At 41.3% G+C, this 27,818-nt stretch overlaps 1 protein-coding gene, 1 long non-coding RNA gene and 1 other non-coding gene across 3 annotated transcripts; 1 reads left to right on the forward strand and 2 right to left on the reverse strand.

Moving 5' to 3' along the window:
• The first annotated feature begins 2,757 nt into the window (after nucleotides 1-2,757).
• On the forward strand, nucleotides 2,758-16,539 carry DNAJC12 (DnaJ heat shock protein family (Hsp40) member C12). Its single transcript, XM_039324678.1, has 5 exons — nucleotides 2,758-3,114; nucleotides 5,611-5,689; nucleotides 12,169-12,308; nucleotides 14,905-15,103; nucleotides 15,254-16,539. Exons 1-5 carry the CDS (start codon nucleotides 3,037-3,039, stop codon nucleotides 15,337-15,339), a joined length of 582 nt encoding a protein of 193 aa, XP_039180612.1. The 5' UTR covers nucleotides 2,758-3,036; the 3' UTR covers nucleotides 15,340-16,539.
• LOC120299652 lies at nucleotides 15,179-27,818 on the reverse strand. Its single transcript, XR_005554458.1, has 3 exons — nucleotides 27,512-27,818; nucleotides 18,089-18,201; nucleotides 15,179-15,309 (listed from the first exon to the last, which is right to left on the reverse strand). It is a non-coding gene; the product is annotated as an uncharacterized LOC120299652 (long non-coding RNA).
• TRNAS-UGA lies at nucleotides 27,512-27,593 on the reverse strand. The gene has a single exon. It is a non-coding gene; the product is annotated as a tRNA-Ser (tRNA).

The following is a 27,818-nucleotide window of genomic DNA, read 5'->3' on the forward strand; positions in this document are numbered from 1 at the left end:
TCTTGGGCTTTTGTTTGGAGTTGTTTCCTGTTCCTGTTTGAGGCTTTGTATTTCCTGTGTCATGTACTTTGACCTGAGTCTGAGTACGCCCTTTTGGCATCTATGGGTAAATCCTATTATGTCCTGTCTTAGAGTTTGGGTGGGGTATGTAGATTGTAGGTGTCTTTATCTTCCTAAGCTTCTAGCTGGAGGGCTCCAACCTTCCTGAATGGATTATTTACAGCTGCATTTCTACAGAGCTGGTTCCTGCTTGGGAAAGGGATACTTGGGGCTATTAAGAAAAACTGGGCATGCTTTTCTGTTGCTTTAAGATCCTTTGAGGAAATATAATATTCTGCCCTTTTAATATTTCCTTCTCTGGGGGGGGGGGCTGACTTCCTACACAATCATTTCAGCATTCCCATGATCACATGATCAAAATTTGAGAGCTTGGCAACTGGCATGTTTTTATAATAATTGCACTGTTTCAAGATCATATGATAACCATTTGTAACCTTTTCAGCTGCCTTCCAACAAAGTCAATGCGGGAAGCTAGTTTCACTTAATGACCATGTGATTCACTTAACAAATGTGGCAAAAAGGCTGAAAAATGAGCAAATCTCACTTAATGACTGTATTGCTGAGCAATGGGAATTTTGGGTTCAATTGTGGTCGTAAGTCGAGGACTATCTGTATATCCCACGCAACTGAACACTGAGTGAGATCATTCAGATAGTAGAATAAAATGTCATCAGCATCAGATGATGAGAGGAAGCTCTTTCTTTTGAGTTAGGAAGTTATGAAGAAATATTTATTTAATTTGTATCCTGTCTTTATTATTATTAATACAAAAAAATACCTCAAGGCACTAACATATCCAACACATCTTCCTATTTTCCCCACAATAACAACACTTTGAGAGGTTGGGCTGAGAGAGAATGACTGGCCCAAAGTCATCGAGCTGGCTTTCATGGCTAAGGTGGGACTTGAAGTCATGTTGTCTGGTTTTTAGCCCAATGCCTTAACCCAGGGGTCTTCAAACTTGGCCCTTTTATGAATTGTGGACTTCAACTCCCAGAATTCCTCAGCCAGGCACCTGCCTTAACCATTAGACCAAACTGACTCTCCCATAAGTCCTTGGGTGTATTAAATGTTTTTCACACCTGTGCTATATATATAAAGTTGCCAAGATTGGGCCCCAACCCTGGTCCATGTAATCCAGCAACCGGTCCGCACAAACAAGCAAAGCCCCATCCAAGGGATGCAGGCAGCACACAAAACCACACCCCCTCCAATCTGCGGAAAAACCTCTCTCCACGGAACTGGTTCCTGGTGCTCAAAAGGTTGGGGATCTCTGGTGCAAACAATACATTATTTATAAAAGCTGCATTAATTGTAAATATTTATGTGACCATAGTGGGTTTTAGGTAACATGGTAGTTGCTGATTTTATTAATTATGCATTTTTATCATTTTATTTTATTGCATGTTTGTTGTTCATTTTTCTGCAGTGACAAAAAATGTCACAATAATGCAACTACATAAATTGGATCACTGAGCGTTGTGCATGTCATGCAATTACTGTGTTAATGGTACCACTTTGGTTCCATATGAGTGTTTGTAGCAAAATATTTCTACAACGTTTACACACCCTAGCTGGTTTATAATCAAAAGTATTGGCTGCCCAACTTACAGTGACTCTTTTTTCTCATTGATTTAGCTTTCTTTCATTATCTGAATTATTTGTATCCATTTAACTCCTAGACCAGTGGTGGCGAACCTATGGCACAGGTACCAAAGGCGGCACTCAGAGCCCTCTCTGTGGGCATGCGCGCCCTCGCCCCAGTCCTAAGCCTTCAGCTGGGTTTTATAAAACCTTTTCATTCTGGGCCTCTGCCGCCGTGTGCAAAAAAAAAAAAAAGGTTCAATCAATCAATCCATTTCAACTTTTTGCGGGGAAAAAAAAAGATCTTGCAAAGTTGGAATTGATTGATTAAACTTTTTAGTCCCATCCAGTTCTGCCGTTACCACCGTAGCCACGCCCACCCAATGGGCCATGCCCACCTGGCACTCGACGATGCATAAGTGGGTTTTGGGTTGCAGTTTGGGCACTCAGTCTCTAAAAGGTTCACCATCACTGTCCTAGACAATTAGTTAATTCCATTTACTCATCAACTTAACAGTGATTAAACTGGACTGCCTCAAGGCTCTCACTTTTACTTTAGGTGAATTTATTATAAAGGCTATATAAATGGGAAACAAGTAATGGGGTTCATACTGAGTTATGGTTTCTTTATTTGTAGTTTATTGAATAAATCACCACTGGTTGGTACATGCCACACACAGAGTCTTAAATTATAGGTTACAGTTCACAAACTTCTGCTCTGGTGCTCTATGGGAACCAAGTCATTACCTCGTGGAACAATTCTTGTGTATCCAATTTAACAGCGCAGTAATAAACATGTCAAAGTGAAGAGTTCCTACCTGGAAAATAAGAAATATTAAATTACAGAAGCTTTTGCAATGAGTGTGAAGCTAGAATTAGTGAAGAAAATCAAGGACTTCCAAAGTCCAATTTCTTATTTTCCTAATAATAAATGCCTTGTATTTTTATTGCATAAATATACAATAAATATAACTTTAATTGCAATGCATCATTGAAGAGAATACTTTATTCCAAATATAAATATGCCACATAACATCTATAATCATTCATATATACATAAAACCAACTTCGAAGAACCCCACCCCCATTAATTGAAAGTTCTTGGAAATGAAAATCATAGCTGGATTACTTTTAACATGACATGGAAAACTACCTCTCCCATGAAGCTTTGCAGCTGCAGTTTATCCTTTGTTTTCGCCAATAGAAGCAGGCTTATTCAAGGGGTGTAACTTCAGAGTCTCCCGTGACATTTGTTCTGTGTATAAAGCCAGCTGTAGTTGAGCTTTAGCATCACTGTTACATCTGTGGATTCTCGTGTAAATATTTTAAATAAACCTTGGTTGTTTAGGCTCCCTGTTTCTTAGTAGTGAGAAAGCAGAGAGTGTAAAAAAAATGGATGCAATATTCAGCTGCAGGCTAGAGGATATGGAAGATTATTATAGCTTGCTGGGATGTGATGAATTATCTACAGTAAGAGAACTTTTAAATTTATATATTCTCTTTCCATCTTTGTCAATTGGTTGAATTGGAACTGTGTGTGTGAGACGAGTGTTTTGCTTTTCTATAATGTTCTCAAACCTGTATCTATTATAGTAATCAATCTGTTTAGTCTTTTTCTTTATCCATCTTCTCTTATACTGCTGGAAAACTTTCTCTTGAATTCTGCATTGTTTATTTATATTAGCTGAAGCATTGTCATGTAAATAATGAAGTAGTCTTTAAAGAAAACTTGGGGACTTCTAGAAAGCTATTCATAACACAAGGTCTTAAAGGGATGTTGTTTTAGAAAATAATTGCTATGGTGCTTAATAAGATTTACATTGTGTAAGGGGGCAACAGAGTAATTATCTGCTATTGTGAATCTTTCATAGGAGAGGAATTGTGGAATATTGACAAACCTTTTAGACTTTTAAGAATGTCTAAAATCTTGTACTTTACTAAATGTTCACAGTTGATTATATGTGATCGACACCCTTCAGTTGTGAGCTAATAGGGCTGTGCTCTGCTGAAGGCTGATGGTCACAAAATTTGACAGCAGTTGTAAAATTTGTTGGCAGTGATTTTTCCAATGAAATAGTAATGATCAGGGCCTGAAACATGTTTTTTTTTTAAAAAATTCCTTTTTATGATGCAACTTTAGAGCATTTCTTTATATCAAGTCCTACCATTGCTCCTCTCGGTGACTAGCCATGGCTGTATTTCAGCCTGCAGATGCCAAAAATTGAACCTAAAATGTTTTATCAGCTGTTCTACTACTGAGCAATGACCCCTTTTTTTGAAGTTGCCACTTGCTGCACAGATGGAAATACCTGTTTACTTGAACGAATGGTGTAATCTCTTGTAGTGAAAGTATGTGATCTTTTAGAGTGGAGTATTACATAGTAATGTTTATGTTTTAAAATGCTGTGCTGCTTGTACTTTGCCCACTATTCATTTTGTGATCTTGTAAACATTGAAAAGCTTTAGTAAAGGGAAGTGGTTGAGAAGAATGAGAGAAGTGGTTGAGAAGAATGTAATTTTTAACTATTCTAATAAAAATATTTTTCAGTTGACTTAAACAGCAACCAGGTGTTATGAAAGATTTTGACTCTCAAAAATATGTGATCTCAACTGTGGGTTTTGAATTAAGGTTTCTAGATTTCCAGCTATGATAATGGGGTAGCCAGAAAAATTGCCTCTTTTATGGGCTTTTCAGCTGATTATTTTAATTTGCAGCAAGAGTCAATAACTGAGGAGGTATCAATTTGTTTCTTGTAAGTCTAGAAAAGTATTTCAAATGTTTGCTAAATTCATTTATTTTTCAGGGAAAATATAAATAATAGTTGATTTGGCCAGGAAGAATGTTAAACTGAAAACTACTTGAACTACCTTACTTTTCACAAATACCAGTATCTAAGACCCCAGATGCTAATCAAAGATTTGATTTTTAATTAGATTAATTTACACAAGAATATCATCAGGTTTTGCAAGATGAGAAAATGGGAAAATTTTTCTGAAAACAGAACAATACAGTATACTTTTGTTATTTTCAGTACAGCAATTTATCATTTATATTAAAACTAATAAAGTACAGTATAATGAAAGAGAGTGTAACATATAACCTATGGGTCCACATTTTTAATATTACATTTAAGTGGTGATCTACTACTGCATATCCTATTTTAGGCAGCACATTTTTTTATTGGGAATTCTGATCTTCACTAAAACCTTTGAGTTAAAATGAAGAGTATGTCAACTCTAAACTGAGTTCCATATTTTACTAGATAGTGAGGATTTTAGCTCCAGTTTTTAGCATAGAAACAACTATATTAGTCCTCCTCAACTTAATGCTCTCTAATCTGTTGGGAGTGGAGGTTTTGAGACTTGTAAATTCCATACATCTGAAGAGAACCACACTGGGGAATGTTGCATTGCTGAATATGTGAACTTTGCATAGGAATAGATAAAGATACACAACTGGGACCAGCATCTCTGTTGCTAAACCAGGTGACTGATAGGTTAGTTCTGTCCAGTTTTATGACTTTTTTGCCATAGTTGTTAAGCGAATCATTTCAGTTGTTAAATGAATCGCACAGTGGTGACTTTGTTTGTTGGAAGCTGGCTGAGAAGGTTGCAAAATGGTGATAACCTGAATTTTGATCATGAGACTGTGGGGATGTTGTGACCGTCATAAATACAAGGACCGATCCTAAGTTACTTTTTTTCAGTGCCGTAATTACAAACAGCCATTAAATGGTTGGTTTTAAGTTGAGGACTACCTGTAAATAATTTCCTAAACTTAAAATAGGTAAATTTCTGTGGTCATAGAAGTACATAACTTCACACATGTAATGGTATGCTAATATCTTGCTTTCTTGACTTCCCTCGCATGCAGCGAGGATGTTCTAAAAGATGCTCAGAAAAAGAAAAACATTAAAAAGAAGTTGGACTCAACTTTCATGAATGTTTTTTGCTGTTTTTGCATAGGTTGAACAAATCGTTGCAGAGTTTAAAGTTAGAGCTCTTGAATGCCATCCAGACAAGCATCCCGGAAACCCTCAGGCTGGTATGTCTTTCTCACTTTCTTTCTGTAAACCACCATTGAGGCGGATGTGGATGCTCTTGGGCAAAGCATCCTCAGTAGCACCCAGTGAACCAGAAAATGGGAGTGATATTCAAATGTGTAGTTCTCTCATCATGAAGATTTGGGTATCCTGTCTAAAATAAAGTTAGCCATCTTGTTGATCAGCTGTTTAATTGCAAGTGTTCAAATCTTAGATCCTGGTAGGCCAGGGATGGCGAACCTTTTAGAGACCGAATGCCCAAACTGCAACCCAAAACCCACTTATGCATCGTCGGGTGCTGGGTGGGTGTGACCCATTGGGTGGGTGTGGCCCATTGGGTGGGCGTGGCTGCAGTGGTAACAGCAGACTGGGTGGGACTAAAAAGTTCAATCAATCAATTCCAACTTTGCAAGATCTTTTTTTTCCCCGCGAGAAGTTGAAATTGACTGATTGATTGAACCTTTTTTTTTTTTGCACACGGCGGTGGAGGTCTAAAGCGAAAAGGTTTTATAAAACCCAGCTGAAGGCCTGGGACTGGGGCGACGGCACCCGTGCCCACAGAGAGGGCTCTGAGTGCTGCCTCTGGCACTCGTGCCATAAGGTTCGCCACCATTGTGCTAGGCTGTGACCTAGTCTATTTATTTTATGTGATGCCTTTCCAATGTATTGCTTCAGCATTTATTTATACAGCAGCGAATCTAGAAAGAGACTATAGTTGCTTGGTTCTCTAGCCCAGTTTTTTGATAATATATATTTAATTGGGAGTTACAAAAATTGCTTATCTGTTTTAGAACCTTGCTCTTTATTTAAATAAATAGGTGTCAAAGTTTTGAGGTGCACCAGGTCAGGAAACAAATACCACAAGGATAACTGCACTTCTGTTGTTATGTGGGTATAAAGGGTTCTTGAAAGACCTATGGTGTTTCTTTTCCCCCCTCCCCCCAACCCCTTCTAATAAAGAGAATCCAGGCAGAGAAATCCTGAATTACTTTCTCGCATATTCCCATTTTCCCAGACTACAGTCATGTTTTACCAGTGGTTGCTGCATATTTTCTCCAAGGCCATTTCCATCCACTTCCATAGAAGGAAAGATCCCTTTGAAGAAGACCTTCTAAGTCATAAGCTCAGCTTCCTGATATGTGGAAGATGGTCTTCTCCCAGGTCTGGGAAAACTCCACTCAGGGAAGTGCATTTGGTTCCTGCTCTCCCACAGTTTAGGAAAATGGCAAATGTGACCCTTTTGTTTGACTATAAAGCCTTGATTTTAATATCTTGTTTATAATTTGCATTTTAATTCTTTAAACTGGCATGGAGTGCTGATATAAGCACTCCAAACCGAACAGAAATCCAATAAATTATAAATGCGTAAGTTCTCGTTGGGGGTAAAAGCACATAGGCAGATGTCTTATTCCAAATCAAAGTTAGCAAAGTAGCAATTTGGAGAAACGGGAAAAGACTTTTTTAACTCATTGCATCAGCATATATTTATTCTTCAAGCAACATATGTAACAAACAAAATCAAAGCTGAATCTCAGATGCATGTGGGTGCTGCTTGCACTATGACTATTGTTTATATCAGGGGTGTCAAACTCAATTTCATTAAGGGCCGCATCAGCATTGCGGTTGCCCTCGGGGGGGCTGGGGGGGGGCGTGGATGGAATGGGTGTGACCTACTGGGTGGGCATGGCCAGCTCTACATCGTTCACGTCACGGGTGCCTGTGGGGGCCTGGGCAGGAGTGGGACAGATCTGAGAGTCTCTGGCAGAAGAGGGTGGGACCGGGGCAAGCGCCAAGGCATGGTCCATTTCTTCATTCCTCACAAAGGGTGACATCTTCCCAGCATGCACCCAGGGGGCGGGCTGACGCAGCAGGGCCTGGTTCCTCACTGTTTCTAGACGGCCTTGTGGAGCTAAGACTGAATGCGTTTCAGCATAGATGGCCACCACAAAATTGTACATTGGCTCCCAGCCGTCCTGGGCCAGGGCCAAGGCAGCGGGGGCCATTCCCTCACTGTTTCCAGGATGGCTTTGCGGCCCACATGAAACTACTTTGTGGGCCACATCCGGCCCCCGGGCCTTGTGTTTGACATGTCTGGTTTATATGATAAATTGTGGTAGAATCATCTTTATATTTCCATATATTTTCATGTAAAGCTGGGAATGATTCGAAGGAGAGTAGGAGTTTCTCTGTTAATCCCCTTCTTTGAGGCTCTGGATGAATATCTAATCAAGATGACTAGGGATATGACTCTGCTTGGATCTGGATTAATGCTGGGCTACCAATATTAGGCTAAGGGACCCTTCCCTGCACTTAACCACAGCACAAATGCAGCTTAGTTTTGGCCCAGTGGTTCTCAACCTGTGGGTCGGGACCCCATTTGGGGTCGAACGACCATTTCACGGGGGTCGCCAAACAAGGCTGTCCACCATTTTTCCCCCTTTTCCTTAGCTGTGCTACTCCCTTTTATTCTATTGGCTTTTGAAAGCCAATAGAATAGACTCTCTTGAATAGAGTCTAATTCTATTGGCTTTCAAAAGCCAATAGGAATTGCCCAGGCTGTCTCTGCCCTGCTGAGCCCGCCAAAAGTCCCATTCTGCAAACGGTGCTGCACCAGTTGAGTAGTCCTTGACTTACGACCGGTTGAGTAGTCCTCAACTTACAACCGGTTGGGGGTCGCGGCATTAAAAAGGTTGAGAACCACTGTTTTGGCCTAAGCCCGCTTTAAGTATATAAGCACCTTTGTCCAAAAACAGCCCCATCCAGATGCATAAATTTCATTGGAGGGAAATTAGGGGGCTACAGAAGCAAAATATAAGCAACATATAAGGAACGGTTGCTAGAATTGGGTATGTCTAGTTTAACGAAGAGAAGGAAAAGGGGGGACAGGATAGCAGTGTTCCAATATCTCAGGGGCTGCCATAAAGAAGAGGGAATCAAGCTATTTTCCAAAGCACCTGAAGGCAGGACAAGAAGCAACGGGTAGAAACTGATCAAGGAGAGAAGCAACCTAGAACTAAGAAGAAACTTCCTGACGGTGAGAACAATTAACCAGTGGAACAACCTGCCTCCAGAAGCAGTAAATGCTCCAACACTGGAAGTTTTTAAGAAGAGACTGGACAGCCATTTGTCCGAAATGGTGTAGGGTTTCCTGCCTGAGCAGGGGGTTGGACTAGATGACCTCCAAGGTCCCTTCCAACTTTACTATTATTATTATTATAAATCAGCAACAGAGAAACACATTTCCTATTAGTATAGTTTTCAGCTGATTCAAGGCTGGCTGGAAAGCACTTGAGGTACACTGGGGTGATTTTGTTGGGTTCACCTAACACCTAATTGGTGATATGTGCAAAGGGCTTCCTTTTTCTGCTTGTTTACTAATATAAAAGCTTGGGAAGGGGGCTATTTTCAGCAGTGAAACACCACTGAAGCTATTACATGCCTGCTGTCAATTTGATCCCAAGTGACTCACATATCTTGAGCCCCAAGAGATCTACTGGCAACACAATAAAGAGCCTATCCTACCCATTAATCTCAATGAATTTCTTTTAAAGATGTTCCTCTTTTTTTTTTAAAAAAATAATTGTTTCTCCATTAACAAATAATTAGATTCACAAGACTATCTCTCTCAAAGGTGCTTTTTTTTTTTTTCCTTTAAAAGGCAACTGGACTGTGGATGCGTGGATAAATAAGAGCTAGGGAAAATACTGCATGTTAATTAAAATAAATAGTGTGCATGCTTCCTCAAAAAAAGCCCCATCAAATAATTTATGATTCCTGTGCGCGTCGCAAAATTTGCGTCACTAAAAAGAAAAGCTACCCTTTTCCTTTTGTCTGCATTGCTTCCTGTAGAACAGCTTTCAGCCGGCAAAATGGTAAGAAGCAATTGAATTGGGAAAGCCGTCTCTACAATGTTTGTATCTGTCAGCCCTTGTTAGCATTTGAATTTCACGTATTTCCAAACAAATATCCGGTTTAGTAGACCTGCATAAATGAAGGATCATTGTCAGTGCCACAGAAGAGAAAGGTGACTCATAGCTAAAACACATATTTTCATAATCTTTAGAGATAATATTTCTGTTACCAGGAGGACAAGGAAGATTTAAATCCCTTAGTAGAGAGAAAATAGAAAGAACTCACCACCATAATGCAAACCAGCAGATTGGTAAAATGGGGCAGAAACAATCAACTTCCACCCAAATTGTTTAATTAATAATAATAATATTAATAATATTTATATTAATAATAATTATTATTATTTGGAAGGGACCTTGGAGGTCTTCTAGTCCAACCCCCTGCTCAGGCAGGACACCCTATACCATTTCAGACAAATGGCTGTCCAGTTCTTAAAAACTTCCAGTGTTGGAGCATTCACCACTTCTGGAGGCAGGTTGTTCCACTGGTTAATTGTTCTAACTGTCAGGAAACTTCTCCTTAGTTCTAGGTTGCTTCTCTCCTTGATTAGTTTCCATCCGTTGCTTCTTGTCCTGCCTTCAGGTGCTTTGGAGAATAGCTTGACTCCCTCTTTTTTCTGGCAGCCCCTGAGATACTAGAACACTGCTATCATGTCTTCCCTAGTCCTTCTCTTCATTAAACTAGACATACCCAATTCCATCAACCGTTCCTTATAGGTTTTAGCCTCCAGTCCCCTGATCATCTTTGTTGCTCTTCTCTGTACTCTTTCTAGAGTCTTAACATCTTTTTTACATTGTGGTGACCCAAACTGGATGCAGTATTCCAAGTGTGGCCTTACAAGGCATTTTAAAGTGGTATTAACACTTTATTTATTTATTTATTTATGCATTCATTCATTTATGAGACTTATACATCGCTTAAGAACTTCACATGTTCTTGATTCTATCCCTCTGTTAATGCAGCCTCACACAAGAGAGGTTTTGTTTACTTCTTTGCCCCAGGCGGAAAATTGTCATGGGTGGATCTTACCTGGGCAAGAATCTTGCAACATCTTGTGGCAAACTATTTTCCAAAGAGTCCTCTTAGGCCTGGCACTAAAGCTATGATAACTTTGTAGTGAGATTTATTTCATCATAAACATGCAGAAAGTTTTGCTGCAGGCTCAGAAGCAGTGGTGGGATTCAGCCGGTTTGCACCACTTCGACAGAACCGGTAGCTAATTTTTTGTTGCCCAGGCCCAGAACGGACTGCCAGAAGCGGCATCCATCCATAGAACCGGTTGTTCACATATTTGAATCCCACCACTGCTCAGAAGCTTGTGTTTAAAGCAATAGAAAGAGGACCAGCACCTTGCTTTCTGTCTTGGACACACCTTGGTTTTGATCCACCAGGGACCTGTTGTCAAACGGGGTGGTGGTGGTTGGGTTTGAGTCATGATAATAACTTGCTAAAAATAACCATTAGATAAAAATGTGTATACTTGCATAGACTTCCTGGAAGAAATGACTGTTGGCGTCTGCCACTAATGCTGATAGTATATTATCTTCAATTCAGAGACTGAACCTCCCTATGTTAATTATGAGGGATCACCAACCAAAGAACAGTTGTTTCTCCGATCTGTTTACTGACTTTCCAGAGAAAACTTCTTGGCAATGATGGGAATAGATTGCTTGATTAAAAACTTGGAAATGATAAATATTAAACATTAATTTTAAATATTAATGGAAAATTAAAATTGGGAAAAACTCACTAGGACATTGATCGTCTCAAAGATTGAATGTTAAAACAATTAAGATATGTATAAACTAAAAACTATTGATAAATGTAAGAAAGTTACTTTTTATTTGATTGATAGAATAAGAAGTGTATTACTTTAAATTATGAGACAGTACATATTAAGGGGAAAAGAGAAGAAATATTTATTGTAATAGTTTGAGATTTGTACTATGTTATTTGTCTGCAATTCAGTCATGGTAACTCAGCCACCACGTTGCTTTTCAAAGATATAAATGTAATATTAGAAAACCAATAAATTTTTCAAAAATAAAAAAGAAAATTAACCAATGTCAATAGATCTTCATTAAGTTTCTATTGATTATTTTTTTTTCTGTAGATAATATTCATCAATATTCAATAAACTGTCTTATTTGCCCACAGACTTTTGGGAAACATGCAAAAAAAAAAAAAGATCGTTCGATTAAAGGCATTATCACAGGCTGCATCCAATCTCTCTGAGAGAAAGTGATACCCAGCTGGTTTCATGCCTAAGGCATTTTGTTGTTGTTGTGTGCATGTAGGTGTTCATAATGGATAAGTCAAAAGCAGTATGCCATTGATCAGACCAGCTGTGTCCAACCTTGGCAACTTTGAAGACTTGTGGGCTTCAGTTCCCAGAATTCCCATTCCCATGCTGGCTGGGGAATTCTGGGAGCTGAAGTCCACAAGTCTTAAAGTCGCCAAGATTGGACACCCCTGGATCAGATTCCTACAAACAAATAATCTAACTATATGCTAGAAAAATCTATGAATGCTTTCCTCCATAAAATATCCTTCTGTTTCTGTTTTATAGTGGAGAATTTTCAGAAGTTGCAGCATGCCAAAGAGATTCTTTCTAATGAAGACAGCCGTGCCCGTTATGACTACTGGCGAAGGAGCAAAATTGCTATCCCATTCCAGCAGTGGGAAGCCCTGAGCAACTCGATGAAAACAGTTAGTTTTGTCTTGTGCGGCCGCATATCTCGGAGAAAAGAACTCTTATACTCATTTGTGGGAGGGAAAGCTATCTTCTGGGTGGCAGACTTATGGGTGTGTTTTGTGCTACTCTGCGAACTGCACTGGGTCCTCCTAGTCTTCTTGGTACACCTCAAGAAGCTGATTATCACTTCTAATATATTGCCTGGCATAGGATCAGGTTGTTTGTGGAACCACTTGCTTCCAAGGGTATCTGCCTGTCCCCTGTGTCCCAACAAGTAGAGCATTCTCTGTATCCCCTCCTTGAAACAATGTCATGCCTTCTTGGTGGTGGCCCCCGCCTGATAGAACTTCTCTCTGACATACAGTTGGCCCTGATCCAGCAGATCATTAGAATGGTGGTCTAGACCTGTCTTTTTATGGAGGCCTTTGGGTCAGGATGAATTTCCAATATGTGGAGTTATAGTCAGTGGTGGGATTCAGCCAGTTCTCACCACTTCGGCAGAACTGGTAGCTAATTTTTTGTTGCCCAGGCCCAGAATGGACTTCCGGAAGCGGCATCCACACAGAGAACCGGTTGTTCACGTATTTGAATCCCACCACTGGTTATAGTGTATCTGTCAATGCTGCTAACATTGGGTGTTATTGCTTTGACAACAAATGGAAATGCAGCCATTTGTCTCTTTCGCCTTTAGAGTTAGATGATGCTGGGAGGGGGAATGTGGATGAGAGTCCAGTTAGTCATAACAACAAAAAATTAAGCCATGAGAATTCAAGGTTACTGAGCCAGAGTTGGCGGGCTGGAGAGCTATGGAGAGAGCCCAAGTTTCAGGCTAATTGGGGAATGTGATTTATGACTGTCAGTTGGAGGAGGAAATTGTGCTTTGCTACTTTGTGCCAATGGGAGGGGAATTCAGTTTTTGGCTTCAGTTATGTAGTGCCGATATTATGCTTCTAGAATTAAAGATTCTTTAAGGTAAATAATGCTTTGAAGTTCTTTTGAAGAGTTTCATCTGTCGAAACCATGACAGTAATTCACCTGTGGTCATCATTTTATTTTTTTTTTAAAGAAGGCTTTAATGATGTGTGTTGTTTCTGTATTGGTTGGTTTGATTTTTTTGCTTTGTTTTATTTATTTATTTATTTATTTATTTATTGTATGTTACCCAGAATCACATTATTTTGAGTTGGGCAGCCATATAAATGTTTTGAATAAATATATAAATAATGATGTTAAATATACAAATTCTGATGACAGGGTTGGGAAATGTCTTGAGGACGCAAAAAAAAATTCATCTAATTTAAAAGGAAAATAAATTTCCAGCAGAGGGGTATTATGTGTCACCTTATGCCAAATCAGCTTGTTTATTTATGTACTTCAGCATTTCCTATACAATAAACTGGTATTTTGATACGGTAGAAGAGAATATCTGTACCTCTAGATCAGTGTTTCTCAACCTTGACAATTTTAAGGCATGTGGACTTCAACTCTCAGAATTCCACAGCCAGCAATGCTGGCTGTGGAATTCTGGGAGTTGAAGTCCACATGCCTTAAAATGGTCAAAGTTGAGAAACACTGCTCTAGATTGAACTGTGGGGTCCTTGGTGTTCTCTGAGCTTGGTGGTTTTCTTGCAGATGTTTCATTAGCAAACTAGGTAACATCGATGCCCTGATGATGTTACCTAGTGTGCTAATGAAACATCTGCAAGAAAACAACCAGCTCAGGCAGCACCAAGGACCCCCCAGTTCAATTCAGAGCTACAGATATTGTCTTCTATCAAGAGAATATCTATCAATATTCTATCAGGGTATTTTGCACTACAACTTCAATAATCTATTGACCATGATGTCTGAGCCTTACGGGAACTGTAATTGAAAAGACCAGAATCTGGTTATCCTTAGTGTAGGCTGATTGGCAGCAACTCTTCAGGATCTGTGTGGTGTCCTTTTCAGCCTTCCTGTGAGGCCAGATGGATGGAACTTTCTGCTTGCATGAAGGCATAGACCCCCCCACCATGACTGTATGACTGTTCTTTCCCAACAGAGGAACAATTCTGCGTGCAAAAGAGGTTGTTGACTTTGCGACAAAGCTATGAGGCAAAACTGACCTGTGATAGTAAAAAATACTCCTTCCTTCTATTTGAAAACTAAGAATAACTTGTCCTTAATTAAGCCACTATCTCTACCACTATCAGTTGATTTGGTCAAGTAAATAAAATACATTATTAACAATTCCCTTGAGCATCTATTTATAATTCTTTATCTGTAAACACGCATACAGACACACACAGATACACAACATTCATTCCTCAAAGCACCACTGGAAATTACCAATATCATCATCCTAATCATCTGTTTTAGTCATTGACCAACAACATTTACATCTAACACTAAAATTAAAGCCATTCCTTTGTGTCAGTTGTCAAATCTACTTACAGTGCTATAAGAATAACTAAAATTTAAGGTGCTGGCAGAAATATAAACACATATAACACCATTAAATTAGTCCACAATATGAACCTGAAACTTTTCTGCTCATTCACTGCTTGTTTTGTTGCTAGATGCTTATTTTGGCAACCAAATTATATATATAAATTTTTTTTCTTGTTCCAGTCAATGCATTGGGCTGTCAGAGATAAAAAAGAGCCGATGTTGGATGCTCCCAATTCAAATCGTAATGACAAGATGGCTGATCATTTTTCGCTGAAGACAGAACTCAACAGGGATGATTTATTCCAAGATAGAAAGGAAATGGAGGATTCTCAAATGTTTGATGGGAAACCAATGTCACCAAAGACCCCAGATTCGCCAGGTAAATCTGATTATAGCACATTCTTCAATGTAGGACACCACCACAAATCCACTTGCGAAATGTAATTGTATGCACATAATCCTCTTAACCATCACACTTTTTTCTAGTCTTAATAAATAATTCATTTTCTTTTCATCACATGATTTTCAGATCCAAATTGCTGGCACCTGCGTTTTCGTTGGTCGGGTGACACTCCATCTGAACTTCTGCGGAAATTTAGAAATTATGAAATATGAAGCAGAACAACAGATATGTATGAAGGATGAAATGTGGTTTTCAGTGTTTCAATATTTTTGTATATGTTTATTAAAGAGCGGCTGCTTGTATGTGTATATATACACTATCTGTTAGAGATGTGCTTACTTTGAAAATGTTTCAAAAGAGGTCCTTCAGAACAGGCTTCAGAACGCATGCAGTGTATGCAAGGAAACCATGCAGCTGACCATCTTTTTTCAGGTGAACTAGAGAAAAGATGCACCGTATTTTCCGGCGTATAAGACGACTTTCTAAAGCATGCAAATTGGCACCGAAGTCGGGGGTCGTCTTATACGCCGAGTCGTCCTATACGCCGGAAAATACGGTAGCTGTTTTAAAACTTGCATCCGGAATTGGATCCTTAAAGCAGCAGTAGCAGCATTTTTCAAATTTGGATGCTGCTGTAATGATTAGCAGAGAGGTGCTGTGTTCATGCAACGTTTGAAGCACCAATTTCGGAACTATTTTTGAAATTTGTGCGGCTTCAGAAATATGTGTACCTTGTGCAGTTATATATAGTGTTTTAAATTTTGTAATATTATTCTTGTATAAATTATAATGTAAAACATTACAGCTTCTGAACTAGATTCCTTCATTGCATGGATAATATGTTGGTGCATTTAGTCTTGTTTCCAAAACTGTATCCTTAACGAAATCTGCTTCCTATAAATGTAAAACCATTAAGAAAATTATCTGCAGTCACCTTAACATTCTGCATTTCTAACGTATTTCCAGCTATATTTATTCTATGGAAATGAATTCACAGATTTTAGCCCCTCAGCTCTGTCATTCCCATCTCCTAAAAGCCTGCTGGACTTATAAATGCCTCCTTTTTTTTCTTGCTTTATCCTGTTGTTTGGGAAACGTTCTAAATTATATAGGTAATTCTATCTCCATGTCATTCTTCAAAGTTCACTTTTTCTAAGAAACATTTCATCTAACTCTTTACATCCTTCACCTCAGCAAAACTGCATACTTATCTTGCTGTTCTTAATATTTAGGGTCAAAATATATACCATGTTAGAGTTACATGTATTTTTGCTATACGTAAAAGTATCTATAACAGTGATGGTGAACCTTTTAGAGACCGAGTGCCCAAACTGCAATCCAAAACCCACTTATTTATTGCCGGGTGCCAGGTGGGCATGGCCCACTGGGTGGGTGCGGCCAAGGTGGGCGTGGTCACCTCAATGTTGCTCGTGAGGAGGGATGCCTGTGGGGGCCAGGCAGGGTTGGGGGAGATCCAGGGGGTCTCTGGCAGGTGGGGTGATGGGTAGGAGGCTCGTCCTGCACGGTGAAGTGAGGCAGGGTGGGGGTTCCATTATTTCAGGGCAAGGCAAGGCAGGGTCCGGTGTAGCTGCTGCCTGACACCATCGGCCCCTGCACACAGAGGCCAGCAAGCGCATGGGGGCCGACAGTGTCTGTCAGCCACAGCCTGCCGGCCCCTCGACTGGCGCACTCTGGGGCTCCGCAGCCCGTCATCAGCAGTTCAGAGAAGTGCCCACAGAAAGGGCTCTGCGTGCCGCCTCTGGCATGTGTGCCATAGGTTCGCCATCACTGATCTATAAGCTTGAGGTTCTCCAGTGATAATCAGGGCTTTGCCACATGGAATACAGTCTATAGAATAATAAGGTTGGAAGGGACCTTAAAGGTCTTCTAATCCACCCCCTGCTCAAGCAGGAGTCCCTTCAGACAAATGGCTGTCCGGTCTCTTCTTAAAAGTTTCCAGTGATGGAGCACCCACAACTTCTGAAAAATGGAAACGAATGGAATGAAATGAAAATGGACAAAGAGGCTAACGTGTCTGGATCTTCTGCACCTCATGGTGATATTAATAAAAAGAGAATTATGCTGAAAGCTTTGCTGTTGAACACATTTTGGTGTAATGTTACATTTTCCTTTCTTCTGTCTCTTGGTTCCCCTCCCTGCCAACATTTAGTAAATAATTTATGAATGTGACTTGCCTTTTTTTTAAAAAATGATACCTTGTAAATATTATGTATTTGGATGTCACTAAATAAATATCATAAAAACAAAAGCATATCCCATTTCAGAAAATGAAGAATTACTAATCTTGTACAGAATCAACTCTGATTTGGGGTGAAGTTTATATATGTTTCAGGTGAATGTACTTTATTCTTTATTCTTGTCTTTATTCTTCCATGGATGTTCATGTTGTATATTGTTCGGTCTCCAATAAACTGGTTGTTGAAATGATTCAGACAGCAAAGTGAATATCTTATCAGTTTAGAATCATGACACGAGGAAATGTGAAATGGTTTTTGTCAAGGTTTTGAAACGGTAATAGAAAATCCTCTTTTAAGAGGGGGAAAAGAATATCACTAATTGCTGCGGAGACTGGATCAGCTACGTGACTCTTTCAATCACTGGCAATCACTGAACACATCATTGTGTCACCCACCCACTGTGTCACTCCTGTGGGTGGTGCTTATTCTACCTACAAGTTCTCAAATGGGGTAGACCTCTGTTTAAATAGGAAACTATGATCTAATGAAAAACACAATACACTTCTATAATTTGCAGCTGAATAAGAACTGGGAGCTTGTTTCATCTTTTGTCTTGAGGCCTGCCTGTATTTCTCAGTATCATTGATCAAAATAAGATCCTTACTTATATTCTGTCTAGCTGCAGGTGGCAGCATCTACCTTGCCCATCTCAGATACTAGGCTGGCTTGCATATGGTTAATATTTGAATGGGAAATCAAGTACCTTGACTTGGAACATTAAAAAAAAGTGGAAAAAAATGACTGTTGACTTCTGTATTGCTTCCAAGAAACATGCACGTTCATAAAACATCCCAGCCATTGTTCATGAAGGCATTCCTGCAGTCAAAGAAAAATAATTGGTGGATGAAATAAAAGCATTTTCAATATAGTTGAGCATTTTGGAAGAAACACTGATAAAGAGCTTTTTATGAGAATTTCATAACTAGTGTTGTTACCAAAATCCTACTCTACAGCAGTGGTTCTCAACCTGTGGGTCGGGACCCCATTTGGAGTCGAACGACCATTTCATGGGGGTCGCCAAACAACGCAGTCCGCCATTTTTTCCCCCTTTTCCTTAGCTGTGCTACTCCCTTTTATTCTATTGGCTTTTGAAAGCCAATACAATAGACTCTCTTGAATAGAGTCTAATTCTATTGGCTTTCAAAAGCCAATAGGAATTGTCCTGGCTTTCTCTGCCCTGCTGAACCCGCCAAAAGTCCCATTCTGCAAATGGTGCTGCACCAGTTGAGTAGTCCTCGACTTACGACCAGTTGAGTAGTCCTTGACTTACAACCGGTTGGGGGTCGCGGCATTAAAAAGATTGAGAACCACTGCTCTAGAGCTACCAGGCAACTGTCTCCTGGAGTTGTGGGTGCTCCATCACTGGAAGTTTTCAAGAAAAGATTCGACAGTCATTTGTCGGAGATGGAATAAGGTTTCCTGCCATGGGTAGGGATTTGGACTAGAAGCCCTTCTAGCCTGTGACTCTATTTCTATTTCAGATCTGATCTAAATCTGGATTAACAGTAGATAGTAGAAAGCTTTACTGCCATGTAGTCGTCATCTTGATTTTTGGGGGGAAGAGGGAGAACTTTACCTTTCCTACCTCTTAGCCCGAGGGTCCCCAATCCCCAGTCCATGGACCAGTACAGGGCCACAGCATGCCAGCAACTGGTCCACACAAAAAAGCAAAGCCCCATCCGTGGGATGCAGGCAGCACACAAAACCACACACCCTCTAGTCCACGGAAAAACCTCTCTCCACGGAACCAGTCCCTGGTGTCCAAAAGGTTGGGGATCTCTGTCTTAGCCAACACAACTCTGATCGCAATAGATGTAAATCCTATTCGGTGGGCAAGCATTCATCAAGAATAGGTCCAACGAACAGCCCAGTGCCAAAACATTTAGAGTTCACACATAACACCAATTGAAGTAAGAAACTCATGGAAGACAATTCTTGCAGGCATGGCAATCTATTTTGCAATGTAAAAAAACAACAACTGCAAAACTGTCCAAAATTCAGAGCACCTAAAAGCAGGAGGTCAGTCAAAAAAGTCAAGATGGACTGCCATCTCAACTTCTGTGATACCCACCATCTCCCAATGCTCTTGATGAGGATAATTTGCTTTGAGTTATGGCAAATCAAGGTTCTCCCATCCAATTCCTGTGGATGACATTCCTAATTCTGCAGTTTTGTTCACCAGCCCCATATACACATGGGGTCTTGTACAGAACAGCTACATACTGTATCATCATTGTTAGGCCCTATAAACTATAAGAGAGCCCTGCAGTCCTAGATATAATGGATGCCCCTCTTTCAAAAGATCAGATAGTGGATCAGAAAATGCATTTGTATCTATCTTTTGGAAGCCATGGCAACACAGTGCAGTTCTCTGATCTGACACAATGCAAAATCTTATGTTCTCAGATATTAATTATTCCATTCCATGCTCTGATCTTTAACAGGTTTTGAATCTGTTTGCAATTTTATGGATGTTATTATAGGAGTAACAAAGAGATTATATTCAGTGGTAATGATTTTCCAGGCTATGAGGCCATAGTCTAATCATCTGGCATCCTGACCTTTTGCCAGTATCTTCAGGGGTGCAAATGATCTGCTTCATAGGTCACTTCCAAACAGTTCCCGGGGAGCTGGAACCAACCAATCAGCCATTGGACCATGTCATTGGAATTCTGGAGAGCCATTTTCTGATTGGTTCTTCCTCCAGGTGAATTTGCAATTGATTTGAGTTGAAGAACGGATTGTAATTCCACTTTCCAAATGAAAAATGACCTGAAGTCATATCTGGGCTGCAAAACTCTCAAGGATTTGCAGCCTTCCAGATTTTGGCAATCCAGTATGGCATCACAACTATAATCCATCTGTCCTAAGTGGAAATATTTCTTGCAGGGCAATCAAGCTGTCATTCAAAATGCTTACCTTGCTCTTATGGCTAAACAGTATTGCTGTCTTTTATTCCCAGACACAGGACAATAGGATCTGCGTTGGCCAAGTTGATGAATAACATTATTGGTTTTTTTTTTTTTTAATTTCCTGAGGCAGTCTTCATCCTTGGCTAATTTCGTAAGAAATGAGCGGCAGGACAGTTTGATCTGATGTGCTTGCCAGTGAAAGCAATGTAATAAACCAACGTCATTGCGAAGCAAGTGATAAATCTGTCTTCAGGATAGCAGGCATTTTATATTTTCAGATTCAGATCCCATGATATCCATCAGCTGGCATTATTAGTTTCTTGGCATCTGTTTGATCTATTGCTATGAGACACACTGCTGAGCTGCACATCAATGGAGGTAGGGCTGTTAATGTTTGGGTGGACACTTTGTGTGTTTCTTCAATTTCCTTCACTTTCAGCTACCTTAGCAGTTGCCTGTATATTTGTCATGCTCCAGGTGCTGGATTAAAAAGTTCTTATTCCTGGGCAAGGAAACCTACTTGTAGAGAGAAAAAGGCTGATATGTGGAATTAAAGACTAGTGTGGGAAGCCCTCTCCCCAGAATAAAAAATATTCTACAGGATATTAAAAGAAGTGAGATAAAATATTTCCCCTAAAAGAGAAGAGGAGAAAAATCTTAACAAAGGCAGAAAGCAGCCCCAGTCTTCCTGCTATAGGAAGCAGAAAGCTTGAAGAGACTAGTCCTGTGGTGGCGAACCTATGGCAGCGTGCCACAGGCGGCACACAGAGCCGTCTCTGGTGGCACGCGAGCCATTTCTGGGCCGAGCTGTTCCCTCCTCCTCTCCGCGCATGTGCATCTCTCCGCGTATGTGCAGTCTGGGAATAGGAGAGAGGCTATAAAAGGAGCAACTTTCAGCGGAAGCAGCATTTGCTGCAGACAGCGAGAGAGCGAGCACAAGTCGGAGCAGACAGCGAGCAAGTGAGCACAAGCCAACAGCTTGGTGGCCATGCCCACTCAGTGGCCACACCCACCCGATACCCGGCGATGCATAAGTGGGTTTTGGGTTGCAGTTTGGGCACTCGGTCTCTAAAAGGTTCGCCACCACTGGGCTAGTCTTTAGGAATGGATATTTTGCACCCATTCAGTAAGCTGGGCCACCCTATTCATAAACAAAGAACAGCCAGAAACACTAAATAAGCAACACAATAGTCAAGGAGCCCAAACTGACAAGATTAGCTCAGACAAACAAAACACCTAGGATTTGCATTTCCCCTCTTGCCTGAAGAGCCAGCCATGACCCCTACATGACCCCATAGGAATCTGGCAACTGTCATTAAAATATTAAAGGACATATTCTTACACAGGAACAGGCATCTCAATCACAAAGCCCCAAAGAATGTATAAAAAAATCATGCACTCTCAACCCCATTTTGTCAGCCACGCCAGAAATATGCTGACATCACTGAAGTTTCTGGCTACCAAATAGAGACTTTCTTTCCTACAGCCTGCCTCCATTTTATTTCAGGGTCTTTCTTGGAACTAGATCTGATTTTTTTTCCAAAACAGTGCATATTATTTCAACTAAACTCCAAAAATGTAGTGGTCCAGGAAAGAGAAAGCCTGATGATAAAAAGCAACATGCCTGGTCATGCCTTCTTTTCTTCCTGCCTCTGTAAATGAAGTTGAATTGTTCCTTTGCTGCAAAATTAGATTGCTGCTCAATGCTCCAAGAGTGCATTTGTGTTTGTATCCTTAGGCCAGTGATCCTCAGCCTTAACAATGTTAACTTGAGTGGACTAGCTTCCAGAATTCCCCAGTCCTTCCATTCCAGGAATTGAAGTCTATTCATCTTAAAGTTGCTAAGGTTGAGAAACATTGCCTTAGGCCAGGGCTTTTCAATCTTTTCGCCCATTGTACCACTTTTAGGATATGGCAACATCCGAGTACCACCAGTCGCCTAGCAAGGTGTTAAAAACTTGACAAAAAAAGGAAAAAAGTGATAAAGTACAGATAGTCCTTAACTTACAACATTTCACTTAGTGACTGTTCGAAGTTACAATGGCACTGAAAAAAGTGACCCCCAAGCCACAGCCGAGCAAGACACTTGCCTGCCCGCCCAGTGGCGCTCTTCCTCCTGTCCAAGGTTTTCATTGTTGTGAGCATTTCTCTTGAAGATTGGCAGCAGGGGTGGGGGGGGGTATTTGGTTTTTATTCCCCCCATCTTCTGGGTGGTTGCAGCAGGTTCTGGTCACTTCACATGACCCTGGGACACTGCGACCGTCATAAATATGAGTCAGTTGCCAAGCATCTGAATGTAAATCACAAGACCCTGGAGATGCTGCAACATTCCAGCTGATCCGTGCTTCTTCTGGGCTCAGCAGAAGTGCCAGGATCAGTGCTGCTTTCCAACTGATTGGTGCTTCCTCAGGGCTCAGCAGAAGCACCAGGATCAGCGCCGAGCTCCAGCTGGGGCCTGGCGCTGATCCTGGTGCTTCCGCTGAGCCCTGACAGCCCTGCAGCTCCAGCCATCTCTCACTCAGGCTTGTGTGGTGCTGCCACCGGTTCAGCTCATTCCCCTCCCCCACTACCACTTTACTAGGATGGTCGCGTACAACCTGCCAGGTGCCAATGTACCACAGGTGGTACCCGTACCACTGGTTGAAAAGCCCTGCCTTAGGCCATCAGGTACAAGCCACTTGCTCAGAAGTGATCCAGATCTCCAGTGAAATGAAGATCTGGAAGGAACCATGAACTGAAGCCAGTCCCCTTACCCGACCCTAGAAATAAACTTTGGATAGTCCAGTAAAACCTGTACAACATGCAATGTCTTTATAGCAATTGCATGGCATATTTAATTGCATTATTCCTACAATATCACCCTATTTTTCATCTTCATGTAGAGGATTCCTTTGTTTTATACAAGGATTATGTTCCCCCCAAAACTCCACATAAAGTGAATTTACATAAAGTTTAAACTTTGGACATACAATAAAAAAATGGGGTGTTATTTCCCTGCATAACTATTAAATGCTGGTAAAAATTCCAAAACGAAGAACTGAATACAGAAAAACTATGAAAGGTTGTGTTTTTTATTAAGATGTAATGACCTTTTGTACTTGTTTTAATAAATGTCAGTTTTGGAACATTAAAATTAATGGCACATGCTTTGATGATGTGGAAGCCTTTTTAATTAAACCATAGTGCCATTAAATATTGCTCAATTTTTACAAATGGGTCTGTACTGCACGTAAGCATTTAGTGAACCCATGTCACCAAAGTTATGCAATTTTTTATTGCTGTCAATAGGGAGCAATTGGTTTAAATCAGGGGTGTCAAACTCAATTTCATTGAGGGCCACATCAGCATTGCGGTTGCCCTCGGGGGGCTGGGTGAGTGTGGCCAGGGTGGGTGCAGCCTACTAGGTGGGTGCGGATGGAGTAGGTGTGGCCTACTGGGTGGGCATGGACAGCTCTACATCGTTCATGTCAAGAGTGCCTGTGGGGGCCTGGGCAGGAGTGGACAGATCTGAGGGTCTCTGGCAGAAGGGGGTGGGACCGGGGCAAGCGCCAAGACATGGTCCTTTTCTTCATTCCTCACAAAGGGTGACACCTCCCCAGCATGCACCCAGGGGGCGGGGCCAACATGGCAGGGGCTGGTTCCTCGCTGTTTCTAGATGGCCTTATGGAACTAAGACTGAATGTGTTTCAGCATAGATGGACACCACAAAATTGGGCCAGGGCCAAGGCAGTGGGGGCCATTCCCTCACTGTTTCCAGGATGGCTTCGTGGGCCACATGAAACCACTTTGCGGGCCGCATCCTGGCCCTGGGCCTTGTGTTTGACATGTCTGGTTTAAATGTAAGGATTACTTAAATAAAAGAAGTGTCTTGTGCATGTACCTAACCAAGAAAATGTATTAATGATTCCTATACTTGATGTTTGTCAGAGGATAGGGCACTGCACAGAGCAATGCAGATGAAGACAATTGCACTTCAACTGATCCCTTTTGGGAGCAATAAGTTTATTTTTTTCTTAGGAACACAAGCTACTTTGTAGAATCTCAGGGCTGTTTTAATCCCAGTAATAGGCTGGATGAAGTAATATACCAGGGTCTTCAAACTTGGCCCTTTTATGACTTATGAACTTCAACTCCCAGAATTCCTCAGCCAGGCACGCTGACTGAGGAATTCTGGGAGCTGAAGTCCACAAGTCATAAAAGGACCAAGTTTGAAAACCCCTGTAATATACACTAAAATTAATTCCAAATAAGCAGAACATAAGATGAGTCTTGCTTTGGATGGGGTTGCATTTCCCCAAAGGAGCACACTCACCATTTGGGACACCCTTTTATAATTATGAGCTCTCATAGTTATCACAAGTGGCAGCTATGACAATGAATGTCTTTCCTCAGTTATGGCTAGTGAACCAACACGGGCACTCCCTTAACTACCCGAGCTTAGCAACAGTTAATTGTGCCTTTGTGGCAGTTAACCTTGCTTTCTGCAATGCATTGTGGGGGGCTTCTCCTGCGAAGCCTTCAGAAAGTGCAATCTGGGCAAAAAAAGGGGCGGGTAGGCTGCTGATTGGTACAAAAGGCTCATGTATCCATTTTCCACTGACTACCAACAGCCCTCTGGACAAATAGAACATAGAACAGTGGTGGCGAACCTATGGCACGGGTGCCACAGGCGGCACTCAGAGTCCTCTTTGTGGGCACGCACGTTGTCACCCCAGTCCTAGGCCTTCAGCTGGGTTTTATAAAACCTTTTCGCTTTAGGCCTCCGCCGCCATGTGCAAAAAAAAAAAAAAAAGGTTCAATCAGTCAATTTCAACTTATTGCAGGAAAAAAAAGATCTTGCAAAGTTGGAATTGATTGATTGAACTTTTTAGTCCCACCCAGTCTGCTGTTACCACCACAGCCACACCCAGCCAATGGGCCACACCCACCCAATGGGCCACACCCACCCAGCACTCGACGATGCATAAGTGGGTTTTGGGGTGCAGTTTGGGCACTCGGTCTCTAAAAGGTTCGCCCTCACTGACATAGAATCATAAGGCCGGAAGGTATCTCGGAGGTCACCACTGTTCCTGTAATTGGCTCAAAGTTTAATAGTGATTTTAGTTTTTAAAAATATATAGTATGCTTACAATTATTCAGTGATACTCTGAAAATTATACTATGAAACTTGTAAATCCTTTTCTTCACCCATATTTTACTCTCCTACATTTTTTTTGTCCTCATTCATATTATCTCTTTAAAAAGGTTCAATCTAATGTATGAAAAAAGAAAAGAAAAATAACCTGTTCTAGGAACAGATCTTCTTCTCTTTTTCTAAAAACAAAGGAATTAATTTTTAATGAATTGTTAAAGTTACTGAAATAGTGCAAATCATGGACAAAAATAGAAATACAGAAATACAACAGAACACACTCAAATACATAACTGACTCAAGAACATTCAAAGAAATTTATAACAATGAAAAGTGTTTAATTAAGTGCCAGTATACAGCAATCTGATTTGTGCAGATAAAAAGCAACCTCAGGTAAACCCTAAATCCCAACGCATCCCAGTTTATTCCTATCCGAAGTAAGATTTAAGTACAGATACATGTTACAAAATCAACTTGTAACTCTGTTAAAAATTAACAGACTCATGAAATACAAATTAAACCTGAAAAGTTACAAAATCAGGGAAACAACCAGCTCCAATGCAGGTAGATTTTAACTCAATGTTTTTCAACCTTGGCAACTTTTAAGAAATGTGTGGACTTCCACTCCAAGAATTCCCCAGCCTCCGTTTGTCTTCCAGCAAATCAAACAGCTGAAACAAGGGTCTTCAAACTTGGCCCTTTTATGACTTGTGGACTTCAACTCCCAGAATTCCTCAGCTAGTGTGCCTGGCTGAAGAATTCTGGGAGTTGAAGTCCACAAGTCATAAAAGGGCCACGTTTGAAGGCCCCTGAGCTGAAATATACCCCGATAGGCCGAAGTCCATTCCTCAATCCACCCCTCACTGCGCTGGGACCGCGACTGTGTCTTCCGGGAGGTGGGAAGACGTCGGACTCCCGATCCAAGCTTGAAGAGAATCCACCTCAGGCTTTCCATCTATGCCTGCAGACCGTGGATGCCGCTTTAACAGCCGGTTCATTCATTCCATTTATTCATCCATCCATCCATTCATTCTAGGTCGCCTTCCTCTGTGTTATTGGGGGCTGCCTTTACTCGATACGCGTGACCTGGTCACGGAACCAGCCCGTTTCCTGGCTTCCCACAATACAACCAATCCCAAATTAATCAAGTAGCCCATGTTCGCGCAACAGAGTGAGATGCTCGCGCGCAAGAACGGCACCTTTCAGACAGCCACGACCTCGATGACCCAGAATCTCCCTGATAGCAGGGGTCTTCAAACTTGGCCCTTTTATGACTTGTGGACTTCAACTCCCAGAATTCCTCAGCCAGTGTGCCTAGCTGAGGAATTCTGGGAGTTGAAGTCCACAAGTCATAAAAGGGCCAAGTTTGAAGACCCCTGCCCTAGGCAGTTTACCATGCACGAATCCCAAGACATTGCTATTTGACCTGGGTCGCCTTTTTTGTGTGAATACAGAGCATGCAAATGAGAACACCTGACTGTAGCTAAGACCTGGTCCCTTTGAAAACTGCCTCCACAGGCTTGGTGCTAAATCAGGAGTCTTTAAACTTGGCCCTTTTATGACTTGTGGACTTCAACTCCCAGAATTCCTCAGAATTCCGCTGGCTGAGGAATTCTGGGAGTTGAAGTCCACAAGTCATAAAAGGGCCAAGTTTGAAGACCCCTGAGCTAAGTGGAAAAATTAAAGCGTCCACCCCAGGAGCGGATGCATTTCAGGGCCGTGTTTTCTTTGTATACCCGGAGATAGATTACTGTTTTTCCGGAGGAACAATTCTGAGAGCCAAAGGAGATGTTCCCTTTCTCAGGATAAGCGGATATTGAAGAATGCCCCATCTATTGCTGCCTTCGTGTAATGCCCACCCCACAGAAGCCTGCCCTCCAGGAGGCGGTTCGTCAGAAGCGATTCTGCAGAAAAAGGCGACAGCCGTGGGACCAGATTTATAGGAAACAACGTATGTGCGCGCACCGCCCTTTGCTTTTTTAACTTTAAGTGCCGGTGCACAAGGGAACGAGCGAGCCGAGCGAAAAGTTTGAGTCGACTGAATTTGAATTTACTTAAAAAAAAAAATAACGAGCCCACATACCGCAGCGAGCAGGGTTCGAACCTGCGCGGGGAGACCCCATTGGATTTCAAGTCCAACGCCTTAACCACTCGGCCATCGCTGCTGCACAGAAATGTCTTCCCAGCAATATCATTTAGCAAGACCGGAAACAATAGCCAACGTTCTTTCTATCCGTCAGTCATACCAGAACTGGCCAATCAGAAGGCGGTTTGTCTCTGCCTGTCCAATCGAAATCTGAAGCAGGCCGACCCTCGGGGAGGAAACTCCGCACTTTTAAATGGTTCCGCAGAGGCCCTGGGATTTGTCCGTCGGGCCGGGCTGGGCTTTG

The sequence above is a fragment of the Crotalus tigris genome, unplaced genomic scaffold, assembly GCF_016545835.1.
Source record: "Crotalus tigris isolate CLP2741 ecotype Arizona unplaced genomic scaffold, ASM1654583v1 scf7180000024304.1987388, whole genome shotgun sequence".
Classification (NCBI taxonomy): Eukaryota; Metazoa; Chordata; class Lepidosauria; order Squamata; family Viperidae; genus Crotalus; species Crotalus tigris.